This window comes from Borostomias antarcticus (assembly GCF_949987555.1).
Source record: "Borostomias antarcticus genome assembly, chromosome: 3".
Taxonomy (NCBI): Eukaryota; Metazoa; Chordata; class Actinopteri; order Stomiiformes; family Stomiidae; genus Borostomias; species Borostomias antarcticus.
The window spans coordinates 32,916,825-32,942,138 of record NC_140236.1 but is presented as its reverse complement, the minus strand read 5'-3'; the positions used below and the strand labels follow the sequence as shown (position 1 = coordinate 32,942,138).

At 50.3% G+C, this 25,314-nt stretch overlaps 1 protein-coding gene across 1 annotated transcript in view; it reads right to left on the bottom strand.

The window, feature by feature from the left end:
• Positions 1-24,716, bottom strand: part of mcf2l2 (MCF.2 cell line derived transforming sequence-like 2) — a gene marked incomplete at both ends in the record, with an annotated part of 89,139 nt that extends 64,423 nt beyond the window's left edge. Inside the window, one exon of the mRNA XM_084436220.1 lies at positions 24,638-24,716. Within this exon, the coding sequence (XP_084292346.1) occupies positions 24,638-24,716 (79 nt within the window). The remainder of the gene's footprint in view (positions 1-24,637) is intronic.
• Positions 24,717-25,314: the final 598 nt, after the last annotated feature.

Sequence of the window (25,314 nt, the reverse complement as noted above, 5' to 3'; positions counted from 1 at the left end):
AAAACAGAATAAATACAAATGTAGGCTATTCAAGATAAAATAAAAGTAAGGAAAAAAGATTTGCACCAACTGTTAAAATATATTAAAATGTATAGAACCCAGTTTGAATTTGTATGATGAAAATGTTAGTTATGGAATAGTCTTGCAATGTTTAGAGACTGACTTGTGAGTCTAGTTATGGAAATGAAAAATGACATTTTCAGAAATATTGCACTTTCTTATAGTTAGTAGTTCTTGAAGTTGACATTTAAGTGGCCCTCCTATGAGTTGACGATACCAGCAGTGGCCCCAAGTCAATTTGAGTTTGAGACCCCTGCTCTAAGAGGTCCCAAACCATCCAGGAAAACGCCCCCCACAGCTTTACAGAGCCTTCACTGTAGAGGTCAAGCATTCAGGCCCACCGATCTCTTGTTATATTCCACACATCCACTCGTCCACTTGTGGGGAATTTGGTGAAGGATAACTCATCTGCCCATAACACTTTTTTCCACATCTCTGTACACCAGTGCCTGTGGTTTTTATCACTGCTGAACTCTCAAACGTACATTCATCTTTGTAAGGGATTTATGCACTGCAACCCTACAGTACCATAATATCCCTCTATGCAGTTGTTGACAGACCGCTTTTAATGACAGTCATGGCCACGTCCTGCATTGATATTCTCAGTCACATGAGGAAGAGTTGGTCTTGTTTTTCTTTACGTATCACACTAATGCACGAGCGTCACGGTCATCGAAGGTGAGCTTTCAACCAGTTTCCGACCCTATTCACTTTCCCATACTGTAGATCTAAATGCAGATGTCACTTTAGTCACTGTTCCTATTGAAACACTATCTAGTTGAGCAATCTTTGCGAGTGAAGCTCCTGCCAACTGTGCCCCAATAATGAATGAGCCCTCTTTCAAAGTCACTTAGATCTGTACCTCTGCCCCAGCAACAGCGTCGCAGGGTGAGAGGTAATGTTTTCAGTGGCGTGTGTTTATTTATTTATTGGTTTATTGGTTTGTTAGCAGTATATCACAAAAGCTCCCAGACCAATTTTCATGAAATGCAGTGGAGGGGTGTAGCATGGGCCAACCTAGAACCCAATACATTTTGGAGCGGATCCGAATCACGGGGCGGGTCCACGAGCCGCGCTAACAGGAGAGAAAAATTCCCCCCATTCATTGTCAATGAGTTTTCCACCTTAGCGGCACTCAAAGCGCTTTACAATGGCCTCTCATTTACCCATTCACACACACATGGCGGTAGCTGCCATGCAAGGTGCTAACCTGCTCATTGGGAGCAATTTGGGGTTAGGTGTCTTGCTCAAGGACACTTCGACGTGTGGACAGTCGGAGCCGGGATTCGAACCACTGACCCTTCGATCATTGAACAACCCGCTCTACCAACTGAGCTACAGCCGCCCCTGTAGGGGGGGGGGTTGAAATGACCATATCTCGACACGGGAAGGTCAGAGATCCATGGGGTTTAGACTGCCATAAAGCGCTCGACCTAACGAACGCAGCAATCCCAAACATGTCCTGCTCGCGCGCACGTGCACGCACACAGAGCCACGAAATGCATTCATGGGCGGAGGTCTGTGCTCACCGAGCACCATTTCTAGTTTCCTCTTGCCATCTCGATCCAAAATCAAGGTCAGCTGGGCTCAAAATACTGCTCAGTATTCTAATACACCACAGATCACATTAGGAAGTCCGTCGCTTAACGACATCATGCCGTCCACCTGTATGAAGCATCAGTCCACCTGTATGAAGCATCAGTCCACCTGTATGAAGCATCAGTCCACCTGTATGAAGCATCAGTCCACCTGTATGAAGCATCAGTCCACCTGTATGAAGCATCAGTCCACCTGTATGAAGCATCAGTCCACCTGTATGAAGCATCAGTCCACCTGTATGAAGCATCCGCATCCGTTCTGTTTTTTTCCTTTCATTCGTCACCCATCTGTATTTCCCACAGGTCACACAGACCCACAAAGGGTTTAAAAACAAACCGATTACTCCCCCTCTCCTTCTGTCCCCCTGTCATCATCATCATCATCTCCTGGTCATCATCATCATCATCTCCTGGAACACATCATCCTCATGCTCACCGGCGCCAGGCGTCTGTGAGTCACAGGGCCGACAGGCTCAGGACCATCCTTTTTGGGGGCCCTCCAGGAAAATAGAATGATCTAATCAAATCTATAAACTCGTATCAAATGTATGAACTCGCATCACACATTTAGTTGTATCACACTGTAGCGTTTGGCAGGGTTTTGAACCCGTGACCGGCTGGTGAGCAGCCAAGCGCACTGCCTACTGCTCCAAAAATGTTTTGTTTTTGTTTCAATGTATTTTTTTTGAAGTTCTTGGAATTTCCATTCATTCTTGTGAATAATAGACTCGATGCTTATCGTCAATATTGTCAATGGTAGCCCGTCCACCCGAATCTCTCCCCACTGTATTTTGAGTCGTACCTCTCAGCGCTAGTTCTGTGCCGGGGGGGGGCCCTGCCAGGCACCGTGCCCACATTCCGTAGTGCGTTGCCGTGGCAACACAGAGGGGGGTAGCTCTCGGCCGTCCTCGCCTCACCTGCTAGCGGCCTCCCATCAGCCCTCGTCCTCATCCCTGGCCTCGCCTTCCTCTCTCCTCTCCCCTCCTCTCTCCTCTCTTCTCTCCTGCCGTTTCCCTCCCCCTTCTCCCTCACCCCTCCCCCATCACCTCACCTCACCCCCTGTTACTTCCTCTCCTCACCCCTCTCCTCACCTCCCCCTCTCCTCCATCTGTTCCTCCTCCTCGGGTTCACCAGCTGGAGTCCAGACTCTGACTGTCAGCCCGCTCAGACAGACCCACGGATCAAACACTCCTGATCTACAGGCCAGTCCACATCCCCTACAGGTCAGTCTACATCCCCTACAGGCCAGTCTACATCCCCTACATCCCCTACAGGCCAGTCTACATCCCCTACATCCCCTACAGGTCAGTCCACATCCCCTACAGGCCAGTCTACATCCCCTACATCCCCTACAGGCCAGTCTACATCCCCTACAGGCCAGTCTACATCCCCTACAGGCCAGTCTACATCCCCTACAGGCCAGTCTACATCCCCTACATCCCCTACAGGCCAGTCCACATCCCCTACAGGCCAGTCTACATCCCCTACAGGCCAGTCTACATCCCCTACAGGCCAGTCTACATCCCCTACAGTACATCCCCTACAGGCCAGTCCACATCCCCTACAGGCCAGTCTACATCCCCTACAGGCCAGTCTACATCCCCTACATCCCCTACAGGCCAGTCTACATCCCCTACAGGCCAGTCTACATCCCCTAAATCCCCTACAGGCCAGTCTACATCCCCTACAGGCCAGTCCACATCCCCTACAGGCCAGTCTACATCCCCTACAGGCCAGTCTACATCCCCTACATCCCCTACAGGCCAGTCCACATCCCCTACAGGCCAGTCTACATCCCCTACAGGCCAGTCTACATCCCCTACAGGCCAGTCTACATCCCCTACATCCCCTACAGGCCAGTCTACATCCCCTACAGGCCAGTCCACATCCCCTACAGGCCAGTCCACATCCCCTACAGGCCAGTCTACATCCCCTACAGGCCAGTCTACATCCCCTACAGGCCAGTCTACATCCCCTACAGGCCAGTCTACATCCCCTACAGGCCAGTCTACATCCCCTACAGGCCAGTCTACATCCCCTACAGGCCAGTCTACATCCCCTACAGGCCAGTCTACATCCCCTACAGGCCAGTCTACATCCCCTATGCTCATGTTACGTTCATCTCAGGTGAATGAGAGATACATCTTCATACATCCCTGGTTGTCGTCTGGGTTCTGAGCCACCAAAGCCCCCCCCCCCCGACTCCACCCCTAGCCTAACAACCTACAACAACACTGCATGCTAAGAACTCAGAACAACGACAAACAACAACCCAGAGCAACACCACACAACAACTGAAGCATTAAGTCGCCGTCGTCATCGTCGTACAACCCCCCCCCCTCCCCCCCAAGCTTTTCCCACACAAAACCACAAAACAAAACATGTCTGTGTGTCTCGGCAATGAAGCGATGAAGAGACCAGATTTCAGAAATGACCGTTCCTTCCAGCAGCTCTAAGAAGACGTACTGTATGAGGACGGTCCAACAGAGTGGACGATCAGCTGGGACATCGAGCACCATGGAAACGTCTTCTCGCTGTCAGAGAACAGGACAGCCAGCCAGACGGCAGCACGAATGACAACAAACGTGTGTGTGTGTGTGTTTGGTGTGTAAACATAAGGTCCCTACAGTAACCATGCTGACACTGGAGAGAGACACAGAGAGAGAGAGAGTGTGATGGGGAGAGAGAGAGAGAGAGAGAGAGAGAGAGATGAAGAGAGAGAATTCCTTACCTATGACAGGTTTGGTTCTCCTCATCATGGCTCCAGACGGAGTTAAGAACAAAGTGTAAAGTTACTCTAATCCAACCCAGGAAGATGAATCAAGCACCCAACTACCAACGTCAGTCTGAAGCTGCTCCTCAACCATTTTGTACTCCTTTCTCCTCTCCTGTGGCAACTTCCTGAGAAACCACACACACCAACACACACACACACACACACTCCTGCTCTCCCCCCCCTCGGACACACACACCCAGCTGAGATCGAGTTCTGGCAGTGGAGTGTTTTCATGCGTTCGCGTCTTTGGTCATTTTTTCCAGCCCCAGCTGCTTCTCTCCGCTCCAGCTCTGCTCTCTCCCTCAAGACGCCGCGCTCCCCGGACCCAGCCAGCCAATCAGCACGCAGGGAGGAGGGAGGACCAGCGACTCACAGCTGAGAGTGTGTGTGTGTGTGTTTGTGTGTGTGTGTGTGTGTGTTTGGGGGCAGCCCCACAACTTTCATCACTCTATCTTCAAAAGCAAAGGAAGGGAGGTACATTGAGAACAGTACAGTACATGTACAAAGAAGGCAAATTGAACGTGTGTGTGTGTGTGTGTGTGTGTGTGTGTGTGTGTGTGTGTGTGTGTGTGTGCGTGTGTGTGTGTGTGTGTGCGTGCGTGTGTGTTCTCTATTGTCTACTCTGCAGAGTCTCTCCAATCTAGAGTCACGTGGTAGTCACCCACCCCTCTACCCTCTCATCACACACTCCCTCCTCCCCCTGTCTGCCCCTCTAATTCTCTGGCTGAATACACACAAGCATGCACGCACACACACACACACACGCACCGCGCACACGCGCGCACACACACACACACACACAGCTGCCTGGGAATACAGTGTGTTTATGGTCCTTTAGGAAGTGTCTCCTAAACAGCGGTAGCTAGTGGCCACTGAGGCATTGTCTGTAAAATAAGACCTGTTCCTTCCTATTGTACTCACTCACTCACACACACACACACACACACACACACACACACACACACACACACACACACACACACACACACACACACACACAGAGTCTGGTACGCACACACACACACACACACACACACACACACACACATGTACAGTTCAACATGCTCTGTTCATTTTGGACTATAATGGTTCAGGAAAGGACAAGGCATTGTGAGGTCCATCTGGAGAAACGTTTGTTGAATCTGAATCTGCCCGTCCAGTTCCCTGGACTGGCTTCTCACTGGACAACTTCCTACCCTCTACACCTGCTAGAACCTTCCATAACGTCCTACCCTCCACACCTGCTAGAACCTTCCATAACGTCCTCCCATCCACACCTGCTAGAACCTTCCATAACGTCCTACCCTCCACACCTGCTAGAACCTTCCATAACGTCCTCCCATCCACACCTGCTAGAACCCTCCATAACGTCCTCCCATCCACACCTGCTAGAACCTTCCATAACGTCCTACCCTCCACACCTGCTAGAACCTTCCATAACGTCCTACCCTCCACACCTGCTAGAACCTTCCATAACGTCCTCCCATCCACACCTGCTAGAATCTTCCATAACGTCCTCCCATCCACACCTGCTAGAACCTTCCATAACGTCCTACCCTCCACACCTGCTAGAACCCTCCATAACGTCCTACCCTCCACACCTGCTAGAACCTTCCATAACGTCCTCCCATCCACACCTGCTAGAACCTTCCATAACGTCCTCCCATCCACACCTGCTAGAACCCTCCATAACGTCCTACCCTCCACACCTGCTAGAACCTTCCATAACGTCCTCCCATCCACACCTGCTAGAACCTTCCATAACCTCCTACCCTCCACACCTGCTAGAACCTTCCATAACCTCCTACCCTCCACACCTGCTAGAACCGTCCATAACGTACTACCCTCCACACCTGCCTTCCATAACGTCCTACCCTCCACACCTGCTAGAACCTTCCATAACGTCCTACCCTCCACACCTGCTAGAACCTTCCATAACGTCCTACCCTCCACACCTGCTAGAACCTTCCATAACGTCCTCCCATCCACACCTGCTAGAAGCTTCCATAACGTCCTACCCTCCACACCTGCTAGAACCTTCCATAACGTCCTCCCATCCACACCTGCTAGAACCTTCCATAACCTCCTACCCTCCACACCTGCTAGAACCTTCCATAACGTCCTACCCTCCACACCTGCTAGAACCTTCCATAACGTCCTACCCTCCACACCTGCTAGAACCTTCCATAACGTCACACCTGCTAGAACCTTCCATAACGTCCTACCCTCCACACCTGCTAGAACCTTCCATAACGTCCTCCCATCCACACCTGCTAGAACCTTCCATAACGTCCTCCCATCCACACCTGCTAGAACCTTCCATAACGTCCTCCCATCCACACCTGCTAGAACCCTCCATAACGTCCTCCCATCCACACCTGCTAGAACCTTCCATAACGTCCTACCCTCCACACCTGCTAGAACCTTCCATAACGTCCTCCCATCCACACCTGCTAGAACCTTCCATAACGTCCTCCCATCCACACCTGCTAGAACCTTCCATAACGTCCTACCCTCCACACCTGCTAGAACCTTCCATAACGTCCTACCCTCCACACCTGCTAGAACCTTCCATAACGTCCTACCCTCCACACCTGCTAGAACCTTCCATAACGTCCTACCCTCCACACCTGCTAGAACCTTCCATAACGTCCTACCCTCCACACCTGCTAGAACCTTCGATAACGTCCTACCCTCCACACCTGCTAGAACCTTCCATAACGTCCTCCCATCCACACCTGCTAGAACCTTCCATAACGTCCTACCCTACACACCTGCTAGAACCTTCCATAACGTCCTCCCATCCTCACCTGCTAGAACCTTCCATAACGTCTTACCCTCCACACCTGCTAGAACCTTCCATAACGTCCTACCCTCCACACCTGCTAGAACCTTCCATAACGTCCTACCCTCCACACCTGCTAGAACCTTCCATAACGTCCTACCCTCCACACCTGCTAGAACCTTCCATAACGTCCTCCCATCCACACCTGCTAGAACCTTCCATAACCTCCTCCCCTCCACACCTGCTAGAACCTTCCATAACGTCCTCCCATCCACACCTGCTAGAACCTTCCATAACGTCCTACCCTCCACACCTGCTAGAACCTTCCATAACCTCCTACCCTCCACACCTGCTAGAACCTTCCATAACGTCCTACCCTCCACACCTGCCTTCCATAACGTCCTACCCTCCACACCTGCTAGAACCTTCCATAACGTCCTCCCATCCACACCTGCTAGAACCTTCCATAACGTCCTCCCATCCACACCTGCTAGAACCCTCCATAACGTCCTACTCTCCACACCTGCTAGAACCTTCCATAACGTCCTCCCATCCACACCTGCTAGAACCCTCCATAACGTCCTACCATCCACACCTGCTAGAACCTTCCATAACGTCCTCCCATCCACACCTGCTAGTGCATAATATAACTTAGAGTATAGTTCATAACTTAGACATGACCTGGATGGAGGTACAAGAGAACTTAAACACTATCAGTCTAATATATACATCACATTTTTTGGGGGGGGGAAATCAAATCAAATAAATAATCATAATTTCCCGTAACAAATAAAGTGAAACTGTAGTAGCAAGACCTAAACATAGTCCTTTTCTCTGAAGTCCCTACCCCATGAATCTCTCTCTCTCTCTCTCTCTCACAGACACACACACACACACACGCATAGCCTCACAAACAGACAAAGGGGCTTGTGTTGAAGGCTTATGTAACTAGAAGCTCATATAGGTTTGGGCGCAGTGACGTGCCGATCAATAAGCTGATGACGTCGTTACTGTGCTCTTTCACACGCACACAAACACATACACACAAATAAACACACACACATTCACACTCGTATACACGGGGCACACAGAGCAGAACACACAACCGCTTGAGGAGTGAAACATTATTTCCTCCACACCAGACACTACACCACCCCTCCATCCACCCCTCCACCCCTCCATCCCTCCATCCCTCCACCCCTCCATCCCTCCCTCTATCATGTCCCAGTCAGTTGACCTGCTCAGCCCTGGGGTCAGACGCTCGCCTCGCTAACCGGATTCTGCCCTCCTGAAATAGATCCTGATCTGACTAACCAGCCAGAGGGGAGGAGGGGCCAACACGAGGTATCACTGGAGCACACACACACACACACACATTCACTCACACATACACACACACGCACAGACGCATGCAGAAATACACACACACACATGCAGAAATACACAAACACATGCACACACACACATGCAGAAATACATACACACACACACACATACATACATACACAGAAATATACACACAAATACACATACAGACACGCATGTACCAAAACAGACACACACAGATACACACACAGATACACACACACACACACACACACATACACACACACGCGCATAGACGCATGCAGAAATACACACACACACATGCAGAAATACACAAACCCATGCACACACACACATGCAGAGATACATACACACACATACATACACACAGAAATATACACACAAATACACATACAGACACGCATGTACCAAAACAGACACACACACACACACACACACACACACACACACACACACACTCAGTATTACTGAGGGGGCTGGTTACAACACTCTCAGAACCAGGAGCATGTGACTCCTCCAGACAGACGAGACCACCAGGGCTGGACCACATGATTACAACACACACACATACACACACACACACTGACACACACACACACACACACACACACTGTGACGCCTCCCACTCTGCCTGCCTATTGGCCTATTCATGTTTTTGTTACCCCTTTAAACTCATGTGTGGACTCCCTTCTTTGCCACTGACCTATGGTTTGTGACACACACATACACACACACACATACACATTTGCACACACACACATTTGCACGCACACACACACACACACACACACACACACACACACACACACACACAGCACACCCATGTCTAGGAGCATACACACACGCACAAAAACGTGTAGGTGCGTAGTGTAGTGCGTAGCCACTGAAGTCATACAGACGACGTACCAAGAGAACAATAAGTGATTCTCTCCCTCCCAAACCCCCCCGGAGTCAGAATAACAAACTATCGCCCCACGACGCACGTTCAGATCGAGAAACAGAAAACACAAACACAGCCCAGCTCCCAAGCCGTGTGACCTTAACTTCGTTTGCTCCCGTTCCCATCCCTCCCACAGAACAATGGCTGGTGTTGCCTGGGAAACCGCGACTCATCCATACTCCAGCCGCGGAGCTCAGGGGTGGGGAGCTCATAAAAGAGAGTTGTGCTTCTGGCGAGGTAGCTCAAGCCCCGCCCCCCCCCCCCTCCTCCAACCCCCAAATCACTGAGGGGGTCGACCGAGTTAAATCACGGGGGAATATCGCCCACTGTCACTTTCATCGACTCAGCCGACGTGGTGAAGCAGTCTTCGTGTTCATGTGGCTGCCTGGTATCAAACCGTGGTTCCAAAATGATTATGCAAGCATGGAGAGCTGAAGCCTGCCATGTCATGCCCTCCGGTCTAGATGTGACCTCTAGCCTGGTTCACCAAAACGCCCCTGTTACAACCTACAGTCATCATCATCTCACTGCTGGTTCTTATATGGTTCTGGCCAATGGCGGACTGGCCATCGGGACGCTCGGGACGAATCCCGATGGGCCGGTCCTCAAGTGGGCCGGCCTGGTTGCTGTGAGTGAGATATTCAGAGGGAATATTCCCGGCGCTAACTGGCCCGACCTGCTGTAAGTGGCCGTAAATGCCCCCCCCCCGCTCAACAAATGAGCAAATCTACAAACACATTTGAGCCCCCCCCCCCCTCAGTACAGGAAGTCAAAATGGCAGTTATTTTTGGGTTCCAATCCCTACATGCTCCAGAAGAACACGTTTCCCACTGACAGCTGGGAACAGGGAGTCCTGGGCCGGGCGTGCGAGACAATCAGAGGATGTCTTCAGACAGGAGGGTTCATCTGCTGATAACAAGGCCTGCTGGCTGCCGACATGATGAATGTCATTATACCGGACACGCATACACACACACACACACACACACACAGACCTGTATGTGCCTCATGTGGTCATGCCCAGGCATGGTTATGTTGTAGTTAGATGAGTTAGCCTAGAGCAGCATGGATGCTGGAGGAGTTACAGTGTTCTACTGTAGCACGTAAACAAAAGCACATTCCAGGAGCAGGTAGCTGGACAGTCCTGTGGGTTTGGACAGACGCACCAGAGACAGGTTAACAAGAAGAGGAAAAAAGAGGGGTGGACCAGACCAGACCATGCCAGACCAGACCAGACCAGACCAGACCAGACCAGACCAGACCAGACCAGACCAGACCAGACCAGACCAGACCAGACCAGACCAGACCAGACCAGACCAGACCAGACCATGCCAGCCCAGCCCAGCCCAGACCAGACCAGCCCAGCCCAGACCAGACCAGACCAGACCAGACCAGACCAGAGTCAGTGGGTTCAGAGGGTTCTGGTTACGGGGTCAGGGGTCAGCAAGGCCTTGGGGAGTCTGGGTGTGTTAGAGGTCTATGGTCTGCTAAACGAGATCCAGCTGTAGAGCCTGTGATGTTGCTCAGGTGCTGCTGGTTGGAGTACCAACACACACACACACACACACACACACACACACACACACACACACGCTGAACACACACACCCTAGAACATACATGCCGCTAAAAATAACATATTTCACCTTGAGCTTTCTCCTAACATCCCTGTGTGAAAGAGGACAGATTCAAGGGAGTAAAAAAACACGATTCAAATATGTTCAAATCCAAAAGATTCTATAGACAATAGAATAAGACAATTGAGTTCTGGTACGACCACAAAGAGAAAACACTACAATATACGCTAACAACTGTTAACAAACCATTTAAATACAACCTGTTACTCAGTCTACATCTCCTGCTTTTAACCATGGTTTAAACATACAGTACTTATAATATTTATTTCCTGGTAGGCCATTTTAAAGGGGAGAGAAAGTTTTTTTTTTCTAGGCCGGGTTGGATTTGATTCTAGAACCTTAAAGGAGAAAGAGTGGGCTATTCTAGTACCCTAACCCTGTTCTAGGATCCTACACTCTTTTCAGTGAATGTTTGTTTGGGACCCTAAAGTGTTAGCCTGGGTCCAGACGTTCGAATCCGCCCACTCCGCCGAAGTTGAGTGATTCACTCATTCACTCATGAAGATTCACTCAATTCTTGAAGAGTGTAGCGAGCTGACATTCTGTCTGATATCAGGCTACTAAAATGTTATTTCTGACCTGAATATGGTTCTATTCTATGTTACCTTACAGCCCTGAAATGGGTTTTAAATGGAGCCTTTTTTCAGAGGGTTCTTCTATAGATACGAACGGTTCTACTTCTATAAGCAGAGTGCAGTAGAGAGAGACTAGGCTCCAGACAGACCAGTGAGTAGAGAGATGACTTGACTAATGCTACACATTCCTCTCTAAGGGATAATCACACATCATTAGAGAGCTCGCCTGTCTCCAACGCCCGTGTCAAGGGCAAAGTGCAAATCTGCAAACACAAACACACACGTCGCAAAGACGCCCACACACACAAACATACACACACACCTACACAATCACACACACAAACACACAGGCACACACACTCACACACACACAAACATACACACACACACACTCACACACACACACACACACAGGCACACACGCACACACACACACACGCAAACACACACACACACACACACACACACACACACACACAAACATACACACACACACACACACACACACACACACACACACACACACAGGCACACACACACACAAACATACACACACACAAACTCTACCCCACTATAAAAAGTCAAGCTCTGTGGTTTGTGGGACCTTCATGAACTGCCATTCCCAGATCCTGGGTAGATTCTTTTCTGACATCATTCATGTGTGGTGCTGAGCCAGCACGCCTTTTTCCACAGACATAAACCAATCAGACAGCGAGACAGCTGTGTCAACAGCAGAAACAGTCAGACAACAACCACCAGTCAGACAAAACAGACAGCTCAATCTGAACAGAGGAAAACGTCGGACTGTCAAACAACAGGACAGCTGTACCTAAATGGAGAAACAGCTGGACAAAACGACAGCTGTGAGATCAAAAAAATAGTCAGACAACAAGACTAAACATGCTCAGGAAGCTGATTCTTCACCCTCAATCACTGCTATTTTCCCCTCGCCGCCGACGAGAAAAGCATTCCTCTGTGTTTTAACTGTGAAACGTCTGACACAAACACACACACAATGTGGAACAATAAACTCTTCAGACCGTGCCAGGAGGCAAAACCCTCAGCAGCTCTGTGAGGATGGAGCCAACTCAAACCATCGTCACTTTGATGAGTCCGCACGCACTGTGACTCAACACATCGACTCAACGCACCGCCAACACCACAAACGCGGACTTCCTCTCCGCCTAAGATCCACCGCTCTGCCTCGACGCCAGGGGAGCGAGGGAGCGAAGGAGAAAAGGTATGGAGGTGGAGAGATCGCGAGGACGTACTTCTCTGGGCGGCGGCCTCGGTCTCCCGACACGCCCCCAGGAAGCGGTGGTAGGACTCCATCTCGCCGGGGGAGATGCGGACGGTGGCGTAGTAGGCGCCGCGGGAGGGCTGGCCGCACGCCGGGCATGGCGAGGGCAGCGTCCGGTAGCGCGCCCCCGGAGCCTCCACGCCGCACCGTAGCGCCACGAGCTCCAGGTTCATCCCCGCCTCCCCCGGGGGCCAGGGGCGGGGGGGGCGTCGGGTCTCCCCGCTACCGACGGCTGAGGGGTACTGTCCACTCCGCTCCCTGGATCTCTGTCGGCCGGCCTGTACCTCCGCGCCGCCCGCTCGCCTGAGCACTTATTTGCCCGACGTTCCGAGCCCCTGCGGACGACGACGGCGTCTGCGTGAGCCGACAGTCCAGCCGGCCTAGCCAAGGTCAGCCTGGCAGGCTGAGAGACACAGACTGAGAGAGCGAGAGAGACAGAGAAGAGAGAGAGAGAGATGAAGAGGGTGAAAGAGAGAAAGAGAGGTCTCTCTCGGTGTCTCCTGTCAGTCCCGCGTCTTCGTCCGTGTCCTCCTCTGGGCCCCTGGATGGCCGTCTCGTACACAGCTGTCCATGAGATAGTCTGCGTCTCTCAGCGATGCAGCGCTAGCGTACAGTCGCTCTCACACACACACACACACACACTCTAACACCCTTACTGACAAACACACACACACAGCGCCTCCGGCACTGCAGTCATTTCTCTGAGAGTTCCCGTAGAGCCGGCAAGGTGCCTCCAACCTCTCTCTCACTCTCTCTCTCTCTCTCTCTCTCTCACACACACACCCACAACAGAGAGGATAATCACTATTAATACCTGGACGTCAAGCCAATTAAACAGCATCGTCTTACCTAACCCCCTGCAAGGCCCTTTGACATCACACTCCCACTGTGGAGGGGCATCCTATAGGGCCAGGCCTATCCACTAACACTGCTGCCACACACACACGCACGCACGCACACACACACACACACACACACACACACACACACACACACACACACACACACACACAAACACACACACCGTCAGGCCTATCCATCAACTAAGACAGCTGTCACACACTCACACTAACACACACACAGTCAGGGGGGAAACTTAAAGTTTTTTTATACTATTTCTTGGATGAATACTTGATTCCGAGTATTCATCGCGATTCCAAGTATTGACTGGAAATTTAATTGAATTGAAATTGAGTTTCAGTGTAAAAGTACAGGCTTTGTTAGTGAGCAAGTAGCCTCCGGAACTCTCTCAGGGTGCAGTAGGGAGCAGGACGTGTTGTGTGGTTGTGTTGTGTGGCTGTGTTTTGTGGTTGTGTTGTGTGGTTGTGTTGTGTTGTGTGGTTGTGTCTTGCCGCTGTGTTGTGTGGTTGTGTTGTGTGGTTGTGTTGTGTGGTTGTGTTGTGTGGTTGTGTTGTGTGGTTGTGTTGTGCCGCTGTGTTTTGTGGTTGTGTTGTGTTGTGTGGTTGTGTTGTGTTGTGTGGTTGTGTTGTGTGGCTGTGTTTTGTGGTTGTGTTGTGTGGTTGTGTTGTGTTGTGTGGTTGTGTTGTGCCGCTGTGTTGTGTGGTTGTGTTGTGTGGTTGTGTTGTGTGGTTGTGTTGTGTGGTTGTGTTGTGCGGTTGTGTTATGTGGTTGTGTTGTGTGGTTGTGTTGTGTGTTTGTGTTGTGTGGTTGTGTTGTGTGGTTGTGTTGTTGTGTTGTGCGGTTGTGTTGTGCGTCTGTGTTGTGTGGTTATGTTGTGTGGTTGTGTTATGTGGTTGTGTTGTGTGGTTGTGTTGTGTGGTTGTGTTGTGTGGTTGTGTGGTTGTGTTGTGTGGTTGTGTGGTTGTGTTGTGTGGTTGTGTGGTTGTGTTATGGGGTTGTGTTGTGTGGTTGTGTTGTGTGGTTGTGTTGTGTGGTTGTGTGGTTGTGTTGTGTGGTTGTGTGGTTGTGTTGTGCGGTTGTGTTATGTGGTTGTGTTGTGTGGTTGTGTTGTGTTGAGTTCGTCGGGTCACATTTTCTAAGTGTCTTAACCCGCACTGAGACCACAAAGCCTCTTAGAGACGGACGTCACTGGGAAACACCGCGACGCTCTCCAGCGGCCAATCACAACACCCCTCTCTGCTGTGCGTGGGTCCAATCACAACACCCCTCTCTGCTGTGCGTGGGTCCAATCACAACACCCCTCTCTGCTGTGCGTGGGTCCAATCACAACGCCGCTATCTGGCGCACCTTCCCATCACACTTTCCTACTCCCATTATCGTCACCTATGCACTGCTCACACCCACACACTGATGTCTAGCACCAAAACACAGCTACTCTCTATACTGTATATTGTTCTTTTTCTTAGCTCATTCTTTTTTGCACTAGCATTTTATACTCTCTCTCTCTTTGCACTGTCCTGTCTCATCTCTGTGCCCTGTCCACTGTCCTGTCTCATCTCTGCGCCCTGTCCACTGTCCTGTCTCATCTCTGTGTCCTGTCCACTGTCCTGTCTCATCTCTGCGCCCTGTCCACTGTCCTGTCTCATCTCTGTGCCCTGTCCACTGTCCTGTCTCATCTCTGCGCCCTGTCCACTGTCCTGTCTCATCTCTGTGTCCTGTCCACTGTCCTGTCTCATCTCTGTGCCCTGTCCACTGTCCTGTCTCATCTCTGTGCCCTGTCCACTGTCCTGTCTCATCTCTGTGCCCTGTCCACTGTCCTGTCTCATCTCTGTGCCCTGTCCAACGTTGTCTTCACGTGAAGCGCCACGACCGAAAGCAAATTCCTAGTACGTTGAAAAACCGCACGACAATAAACGGATTCCGATTCTCTCGCATCTCCACCCGGATCCTGGTCCTCCCCTGACCACAACACCACTCCACTCTCTCCCTCCAACACACTGGAGCTGAGTCCAGCATCGAAACTACAGCCCGCTTGAGCCATTGAACAGAACCGACCGTCACAATACAAGAATAAGTCTATCAGAATAGGGAGGACAGGTTCAACTCAGAAGGTAAGACCGGCGTCTCATCATTCTAGCATTCTAGCATCATCTAGCATGCTTCACCCAATCACCTCCACTCCGACAGCACCAATTGCACAGCGTTACTAGTAGGGTAGATAATCCAGTCACTTACACATTACTGAGCCCATTGTGAGTCGTTCCTGTCCGGAGGGAGACCGGACCTCCTCGCTGGGCTCCACACACTCCGATACACTCCACACTCCGATACACTCCACACCACGATACACTCCTGAAACTCCAATACGCTCCACAAACTCCGATACACTCCCCACGCTCCGCTCCGCGACGGAACCCTGGATAGGGCTGTGCCAGCCAGACGCTGCTGTCCTCGGGGCTCACGAAAAATAACACACAGCAGACCTCTGCCCAGCAACTCCCTCTGGCTGCGCGTGTGTGTGTGTGTGTGTGTGTGTGTGTGTGTGTGTGTGTGTGTGTGTGTGTGAGAGAGAGAGAGAGAGAGAGAGAGAGAGAGAGGGTATGTGTGTGTAGGAGAGTGAAAGAGAGAGAGAGAGTTTGTGTGTGTGTGAAGTGTGTGAGCGTGAGAGAGGGCGTGTAAGTGAGACAACCTGTGTGTGTGTGTGTTCTGTGCCGCGGCCGGCCATCTGAGTGACCCAGTCTTTTGACCATTGCAGCCCAGGAGGCTGGGTTTACACAAATATCCTCAACAATAAACTACTGGGGCTTCCCTTTCCTCCTCCTCCCTCCCTCCCTCCCTCCCTCCCTCCCTCCCTCCCAGCCTCTCTCACAAGTACCCATGAGCGCACACACACACACACACACACACACACACACACTACTCTCATGAACTCAGCGCACACACACACACGCAAACACACATACTCTCAGAAACTCTCTCTCTCTCTCTCACACACACACACACACACACACACAGACCCCTCCCACCCTTCCTGCAGCCCTGTAGACTAGCTGTCTTGTAGCCTCTGCTTGCGTCATCCAGTATTCCACTTCAAAGTGTTCACTTCAAAGACCGCTTCCCCCTGTCAACTCCAGCAAGGCTGCTGTTCAGGCTGATATAGGTGTGTACTACTCTACACACTACACACTACTACTGTACACACTACACTACACACTACTACTGTACTACTGTATGCCTGGCTTCTGTGGCTCTCGAGGAACACACACCCATACTCAGTACATTCAGTGTGGTACAGGAGATATTGCACATTACACACACACACACACACACACACACACGTCAGTTCATAGCACTATGTTGTTCTACCGTCCATCTGAATGCCGTCGTGTCACTCACAGGAAATGAGATTCGCTCTACTTCCTGTTTCGTAAAGGTCTGCAGCTATGGAGGTCTGCGGTCTGTCTGTGTCTTATCTCTGCGGGGTGACAGACTAAGGCCACTCTTGTCTGTCTAATCTCGTTACTGCCGTCTATTCAAGGTGGTTAGTATAGTAAGGGAGATGCAGCATGTGTCTATATTTAGCTTCTGTTTACCTCGACATGTACACTCAACACCCTATCAGCCCATAGCATATCAGCCCCCCTCCCATAGGCCAACCAAGGCGAAGGTGTTGTATTGGCCGTCTTGTTTAGGCGCAGGGAGGGGGTCCTACGTTTAATCCCCAGTGCCAGCACAGAGGTGCTCCGTCTACAGAGAGGGACAACTTCTACCTCTGGAACCTTGGCTCCCAAAACAGGAAAAGGAACTGGATAACTTACAAGAATCTACGCTTTCAAAACAGGAACACAGGAACTAGACGCTTGTTACAAGAAACATAATCTACTAATCAGGAGGGTGCTTCTCTCTTTATCTTAAATTCGACTATTAGTGGATAGAACTACAGGACTTGTCCAAGCTGGTGACACGCGCACGCACGTGCACACACACACACACACACCAGGGTAGGGAGCATAGGGTCATACTCTCTGAGATACCCCTGTGTGATTTACATTTCCAAGTGTATTTTATTGTTTCCTGGTATTGTAATGCAGCATCGACCACCATGTTAACTCACAGAATATGTTTCAAAAGCACAGACATTTTCACGCTTTCAAGTGCATTTCGATCAAACGTATTCATACTCTTAAACATTCTCAACCTCTCTGAAGTCCAATCGAGCGAAATGTGTTTATCTGGTACCGACATATCGATAAACAACAAAAGGTCTGGTAATACACAGCGGCCTACACGACTTAATAAAAACAATGTTCGAAGCGATCTCCAGAAGCATGTTAATAATGGATGTCCAGGCTGTTCTTCCAGGCTCTGGGCTAACGAGAACATCTGCTGCTCCACATGCTGCGTTTGCTAACAGCAGACTGACAAGGACCCCAGTGTTCTCGCCTTGTGTCCCTCCCTTTGTTGTCCCTATGCATGCATGGTGCTGCATCAACTATTTCCCCAAGGGGATTAGTAGTTATTACTTTATCACAGTCTCCAGGAGGGAAGCTATGTCACATCTTATTACAGAGCCCTTAGTGAGCCAAGGGAGAAAGAAAGTATAGATAGAAATTCTAGTGGATAGAAATTCTATGTATATGAAGAAATATCAATACAAAATACATAACAAAAATCATAGCATATTCAAATGAATGTAAAGAGACACTGAGAGCAGGAATCCACTCAGATAGGTGCGGGGTGTAGGCTAGATTAGTTGCAAAGTGAGGAGCAGACCTTGAGATCGGGGGTTTAGATGTGAGTTACTGCAGTGTTATTGATCTGTGTGAAGGCGGCTGGGAGGAACAAATTGACCTGGCCTCGACTGCTCGGACAACAATGCCCTGTGTGGATGATCAATAAGACTTCCCTTCCCATCCCCCAAATGCAGACACACACACACTAACACACACACACACACACACACACCCTCTCAACCCGGGGTCATTGGGTTCAAGCTGACAGGAGCTCTATTCTTTGAGCACCACTGGGTGTGTGCATAAGAAAATCGTGACAAATGTAGTTGCAGAGAACTGGGATTAGTGGTATCTCTGAAGTGGGATTAGTGGTATCTCTGAACTGGGATTAGCGGTATCTCTGAACTGGGATTAGTGGTATCTCTGGACTGGGATTAGTGGTATCTCTGGACAGAGTCCTTCCTTCCATGGCCTGGTATAACTCTGGTAAGAAGAAAGAGAAAGCCTTTATTTATCGTACAGTGCAAACACAGCACACGGTGTAGGGAGGCGCTGACACCGAAACACACACACACACACACACACACACACAACACGCAGGAGCATTCACCAACGAAATGTTTCTCTGCTTTCACCCCATCCGTGCTGTCCTTCCTCCAGGGGGCGCACCCGCGAGTCCAAGTGCTCAGTCAAGGTTCTGCTCACGGACAGGACTGAAGAGCAGCTATTCTTCTGCATGTTTCTCATATTGGGTTCTTTTTGGGAGGAAAACCCTTGCGAACGCGGGGAGAACATGCCGACTCCGCACAGAAAGGCCCGGGAGACCTCAGTATCTTGCTCAAGGACACTTCGCCACACTGCCGGGAGCAGAGATCGAACCCTGCGACCCCCAGACGGCCGCTCTACCTCCCGAACTACGTGCCGCCGCCCCCTCCAAGGGCCCTCCGGTCTCTGCACCCCGAGAGAGGAGGCTTGACCCTGGGCGTTCAGGACAGGGCGGCCAGCCTAACCACAGCTCAGAGTGGAGGCAGGTCAGTACTGTGTGACCGTATTACAGTAAGAAATGAGGCCAGGCTATTTAGATAGATTTACATTCCTCCAGGACTATAACGCCTATTGTTCTATTGTGTTGCTGTGAAGCAGTACAGGCCGATGGCTTTCTGGCTGGTGTGTGTGTGTGTGTGTGTGTGCGCGTCTATGTGTGTCCACCCCAGGCCTGTCGGTCTGTGTATGTGTGAGAAGGAGGTCAGTCTGTGTGTGTGTGTGAGTACGTGTATGTGTGCGTGTACATGTGTGCGTGTGTGTGTGCATGTGTGTGTGTGCATGTGTGTGTGTGTGTGTGTGCGTGTACATGTGTGTGTGTGCGTGTGTGTGCGTGTACATGTGTGTGTGCGTGTACATGTGTGTGTGAGTGTGTGTGTGCATGTGTGTGTGTCCCTGTTCCTGTCCAGAGTGAAAAAACGTTTTCCGAAGGATGCGGAGAGCCCCTTTTCACGTAGCGGAGATGGGAACAGGAAACGCAGAGAATGCATCCTACGTCATAGCAACAAGGTCTGGGGCTGCCTGGGTAAAAACAACACAGCCCCAGAGCAGCCCTGGGATTACCCAAGGGGGCCGCAGGGCAATGCATCATGGGACATGTCAAGGACTGGAACATGGGTTTTAGGAATCACATTCCGCCCAAGCAATTCTACTGAGCTGAATTTCAGTTAGGAGTCCATAATATTTCCTTATTCGCCTGAGGGTATCCCAAGTGATTCAACAACAACAACAACAACAACAACAACAACAACAACAACAACAACGGCAACATATTACAGCCCTGCAAAGAGTCACCCAGGACCATATCGATAGCCGAAGAGCAAAACCTCCTATCTGCATAACTGGGTATCCTTAAAAAATAGCATTCTGCAAGAAAACAACACTTTTTTTTTTGTTTCTCAGGAAAGTGTTTCAATTGAAAAAAAAAAATCAGATCGGAGGTTTTGCTCTTCGGCCATCGATATAGAACACATCTCTATCACAGCCCCTCAGAGGAGATCCTCACGGCCGCTAGCAGCTTCTCTACGAGGACAGCAGGAGGTGTCACCACGCTGGATGAGGTCACCCGGACGGAAGACATCTGCGGGGACCGCTGGCCACGATGACCAGCGGATGAGCTTGAGTTCCGATGACCTCTGACTTTCCTATTATTCAGAGAGAGAGAGAGAAAGAGAGAGAGAGAGAGAGAAAGAGAGAGAGAAAGAGAGAGAGAGAGAGAGAGGAACTAGCTCTGTTTTTAGCTCTGTCTCTCTCAGTCTGTGCCAAGGCCTGTGTGTGGAGCGCTAGCACGGTCCTCTGACAGAAACGCCGAACGCTGGACCAGACAAGCGCTGCGTCATCTGGCTCCGTTTCTTTGCTGACTCTCGGCAGAAGAGTGGGAACACAGACACAACACATAAGTCAACCGGCAGACACGGCTGTCTCACACACACCCACACGCAACACACACACACTTGAGGAGCTACAGTAGCAGGAAAGTATACTGTGCAGCATGTTGTTATGTTACAGAACCCTTAGTGAGCGTGCCAGCTTCACATGCCGCCACATCTGTGTCATCTGTGGAAGGAATGTTTAAGACTGAAGGCCTCTGGGAGCCACACACTGGACTCATTACTCTGACATTTTAATGCCTTTTCCAGACCCCGTCCGTCCCCTTTACACTTCCCCATTCTCTGTGTCAGCTGTGAACTGGTGTAGCTATAGTTCCTCTCCACGCAACAGTAGGTGGCTGTTAAGGTTCTTTGCATCAGTGTTTAATTTCCCTGTTACCCGCACGCACACACACACGCACGCATATGGAGGCACGTATGAATGTGTACTCGCGCTCACACACACACACAGGCATAAACACACACACACTCACACACACACAGGCATAAACACACACACACTCACACATTCCCTGAGTGGCCAGGCCATCCTTATCCTCTTAGCCCCATTAAGAACGAATGGCTGAGCATGAGCTACTATTCGTCCCTCTCAGCTAGCTCTGCTATCTAGCTCACACACGGAAGGGAAGATGAATCCTCTCTCTCTCTCTCTCTCTCTCTCATGTCTTTCCTTATCCATTTCTGTTAAACAGATAAGAGGGCAAAAGAAAGACAGAAGACAAACACAGTCCTGTCCTCAACAAAGTGTTGAAGACAGGAATTGTACTTGAACACTGAACATGTGCTCTAGAGGCTAAGTACCTGAGCACTACCGTACCAGCAGAACAGACGCAAGAACAGAGAACACAGCCGTATCCGTAGGACGTCCTAGCATGTTCTAGCAGGACGTTCTATCAAGAGTCTTTCTGTCCATCCCAACGGGGAGACGCTGGGGGTCAGATGTGGGGTGGTGGGCGGGGCTTCCCTCGTACACAGGAGTCATTGTACGACCACTGCCGTGCCTAGTTACCAGGGGCAACAAACTGTTTTGACCTTCCTTGTGATTGACCTTTGGACAAGGAATTCCTTCAAGGTCAGTTTCTACTACGCGCTTCAGTTCTCCTCTGAGCATGGCAGACTACGAGGGGTCTGTGTGAACATACAGATGCTATTGTCTGACCGCGCCATGGCTGCTCGTTTCCTTCAATAGGGGGGCTACACCATTTCCCCCCCGGCCATTTTGTTTTTCGCATCCCTCGCTGTCATGGTGAATTATTCACGGGGAGCCGGAATAGCCCCCCTTTACCGTAAACAGCACATCCTTCCCGTTCACGTGGTGATGTCACCAGCCACCAATCAGGGGCCTGGATGTGCTGGAGCTGTATGAGTCACGGAGCCGTTTACTGGTTTAAGTGCAATACCCCGGAGGTAGCTGGTCTGGGCTGCTGACATCAGCTGTTCAAGAGACACAACACCTCCCACACAATGGGTTACATAATAGATCAAAAAGCCTTAGATAGCAGAAAAAGAGAGGAAGATAGAGGGAGATGGAGGCAGATAGAGAGAGAGTCAGAGAGAGAGAGAGAGAGAGAGAAAGATGGTATAGAGGTGGGAGGAGGGGTGTGTCGGTGAGAAGATGGCATACTGTACAAATGGAGGATAGCAGAATACCATCCAGTGAAGCGCCAACCATACTTCTCACCGGGTTCAGCTCACGACCAGCCTTGAACCATCTAGGGCCGTGTCCTGTGTCCAATTAAGACTATTCAGACTGCTTTTGATGGACAAATAGTCCACTCCTCATCTGCCATGACACCGATGATGATCTCATTATGGGATCATGATGTGTGTGTGTGTGTGTGTGTGTGCAGTGGACGAGTGAGCACTCTGCTGGTGTAAAAAGAGTATATTAACCTGACATGTGGGTGAGAGAGTGTGACAGAGAGACACAGAAAGGGTGTGTGAAATTTAGGGAGAGTGAGAGAGAGAGAAAGAACAAAAGAAACACAGTGTGAAAGAGAAGGAGAGAAAAAGAGGAGAGTGTGAAAGAGAGGGGAGAGAGAGAGAAGGCGTGAGAGCGAGAGAGAGCGTTGCAGCCATTAATCAATGTAGGCCCCATGCACACTACTAGCATGGGTTATCACCGTTTCTATGGGAACTGCGTGCACGACGCCCCTCCCCCATGGCCGCTGAGCGCTGAGGTTCCGTGCTGGAGGAGGCCAGCGTGGCACCTTAACACGATAACCTACTTCCTCCCCAACTGCGCCTGACAGGAAACCACACACACAATACACAATACACAACACAGGAGAGGAACAGGGAGAGGAGAGGACAGGGCAGGATGGAGAGAGGAGGGAGGAGAGGAATAGAGAGAGGAGGGAGGAGAGGATGGAGAGGAGGGAGGAGAGGAATAGAGAGAGGAGGGAGGAGAGGAATAGAGAGGATGGAGGAGAGGAAGAGAGAGGAGGGAGGAGAGGATGGAGAGGAGGGAGGAGAGGAATAGAGAGAGGAGAGGAGAGGAATAGAGAGAGGATGGAGGAGAGGAATAGAGAGAGGAGGGAGGAGAGGAATAGAGAGGAGGGAGGAGAGGAATAGAGAGAGGAGGGAGGAGAGGAATAGAGAGAGGAATAGGATGAAGAGGAATAGTGGGGATGTTTCATATATTTGATATCTCTCTATAACGCTCCCTGGCTGAATATAGCACTGCCTATCATAAGATTCAACATTTCACAATTCAAGATTCCTTGTATTTGTCACATGTAATGTACGGTGTACAGACACCAGTGAAATGTTGCTGCCGAGATTATGCTCAATACAGATAAACTCCAATACTCAATTTACAGACATTTTACAAATTACACAATAAGTACCGTTGTGTCATTTGTAAATGTGTGACTTGTTAATTTGTAATAACATACTGAATGTCATGAAACATAATAACCCAAATTGGATCAGAAAATTGTCTGTAGTGGCCATCAACCACACCAGAGCCTAGCATTAGTGCCCTGAGAGTAGATATCAAATACATCATAATAGTAATTTCTGTGAATGCTGATGACATCCAAGATAAGTTACTTGTATCACACCTCCAATCGGTCTGTGTAGAATGTCAAATATTAGATTAAGCCAATTTCAGTTGTTGATTATGTTTTCCAGAACACTACAAAAAAAAATACATACCGAGAGACCAGATGGCAATTAAGAGGAAATCTCTCTGACAAAAATGACCCTCATTAAACGGTCATTCAACCAAACGACTTTTCTGACCTTGGACAGCGTAGGTTTTTGTGTTATTGTACATTTTAAAACATATCATGAGTCAACATTTAAGTGAGAATGAGATGTCAAACCCTGCCATTTCTCCCAGTGTAAACGATGAATTATACTGTATTTCCCATGAAGCCCTTTACTCTCCCTAAACAAGCGTTTTCACAAGAGGCTGCTGGGAAAAGGGAATGGGAGTCTCCCTTTGGAGGAAACGCAGCTGGGTCTCCCATCCTCAATTTCTCTCTCTCTCTCTCTCTCTCCCTCACCTCTCTCCCTCTTGGTGTAGTGTGACTGATGGCAGGGGTGATGATGAAGGGGAGGATGAGGAGGGCGGGGTCGGTCACTCACCGACATGTGTGATGACACAGTCCAGTCGCTGCTGGAGCTCCTGCTGAGACATGTCTTCCTCCTGCAGCCAGCAGAGCATCTCACAGGGTGGGCAGCATCCGCTCGCTACCTCCTACCTCTCTCTCTTTCCACACCTCCTCCCCTCCTCTCTCTCTCTTTCCACGCCTCCTCTCTCTCTCTCTCTCAACACCTCTCTCCTCCTCTTCCCCCTCGCTCTCCACTCCGCGTCTTCTCCTCTCCTCTCTGCTCCTCCTCTGGCCACTCCTCACTTCTCCGCTGCCGGCGTTTCGCTGATCCTCTCTCCTCCTCTCTCTCTCTGTGGCTTTTCTCTCCTCGCTGTCTTCCTGTCTCTTCTCCTCTTGGTTACCCTGTGGTCCCCTCTCCTCCTCCTCCTCCACCCCAGGTCCCGTCTCTCCGTCTCTCCGTCAGTCGGCTCCCTCCACTCAGACCGGGGACCCTCCCAGACGGCAGACAGACGCTCCCCTCAGAGACGCGCCGGAGAGAAGCTAAGCCCGCCTCAAGCTTTCAGGATCCCTTAAACGCCACGGAAAATACCGCTTCACATCCCGTACCACACTGCCAAAGAGCAGTGCTTGTGTTAGATAAACACACACACACACACAGTGAGAGAGCCTATCGGAGGGTGGTGATGCTCTGGAGGCTGATGCTGCCTCGCT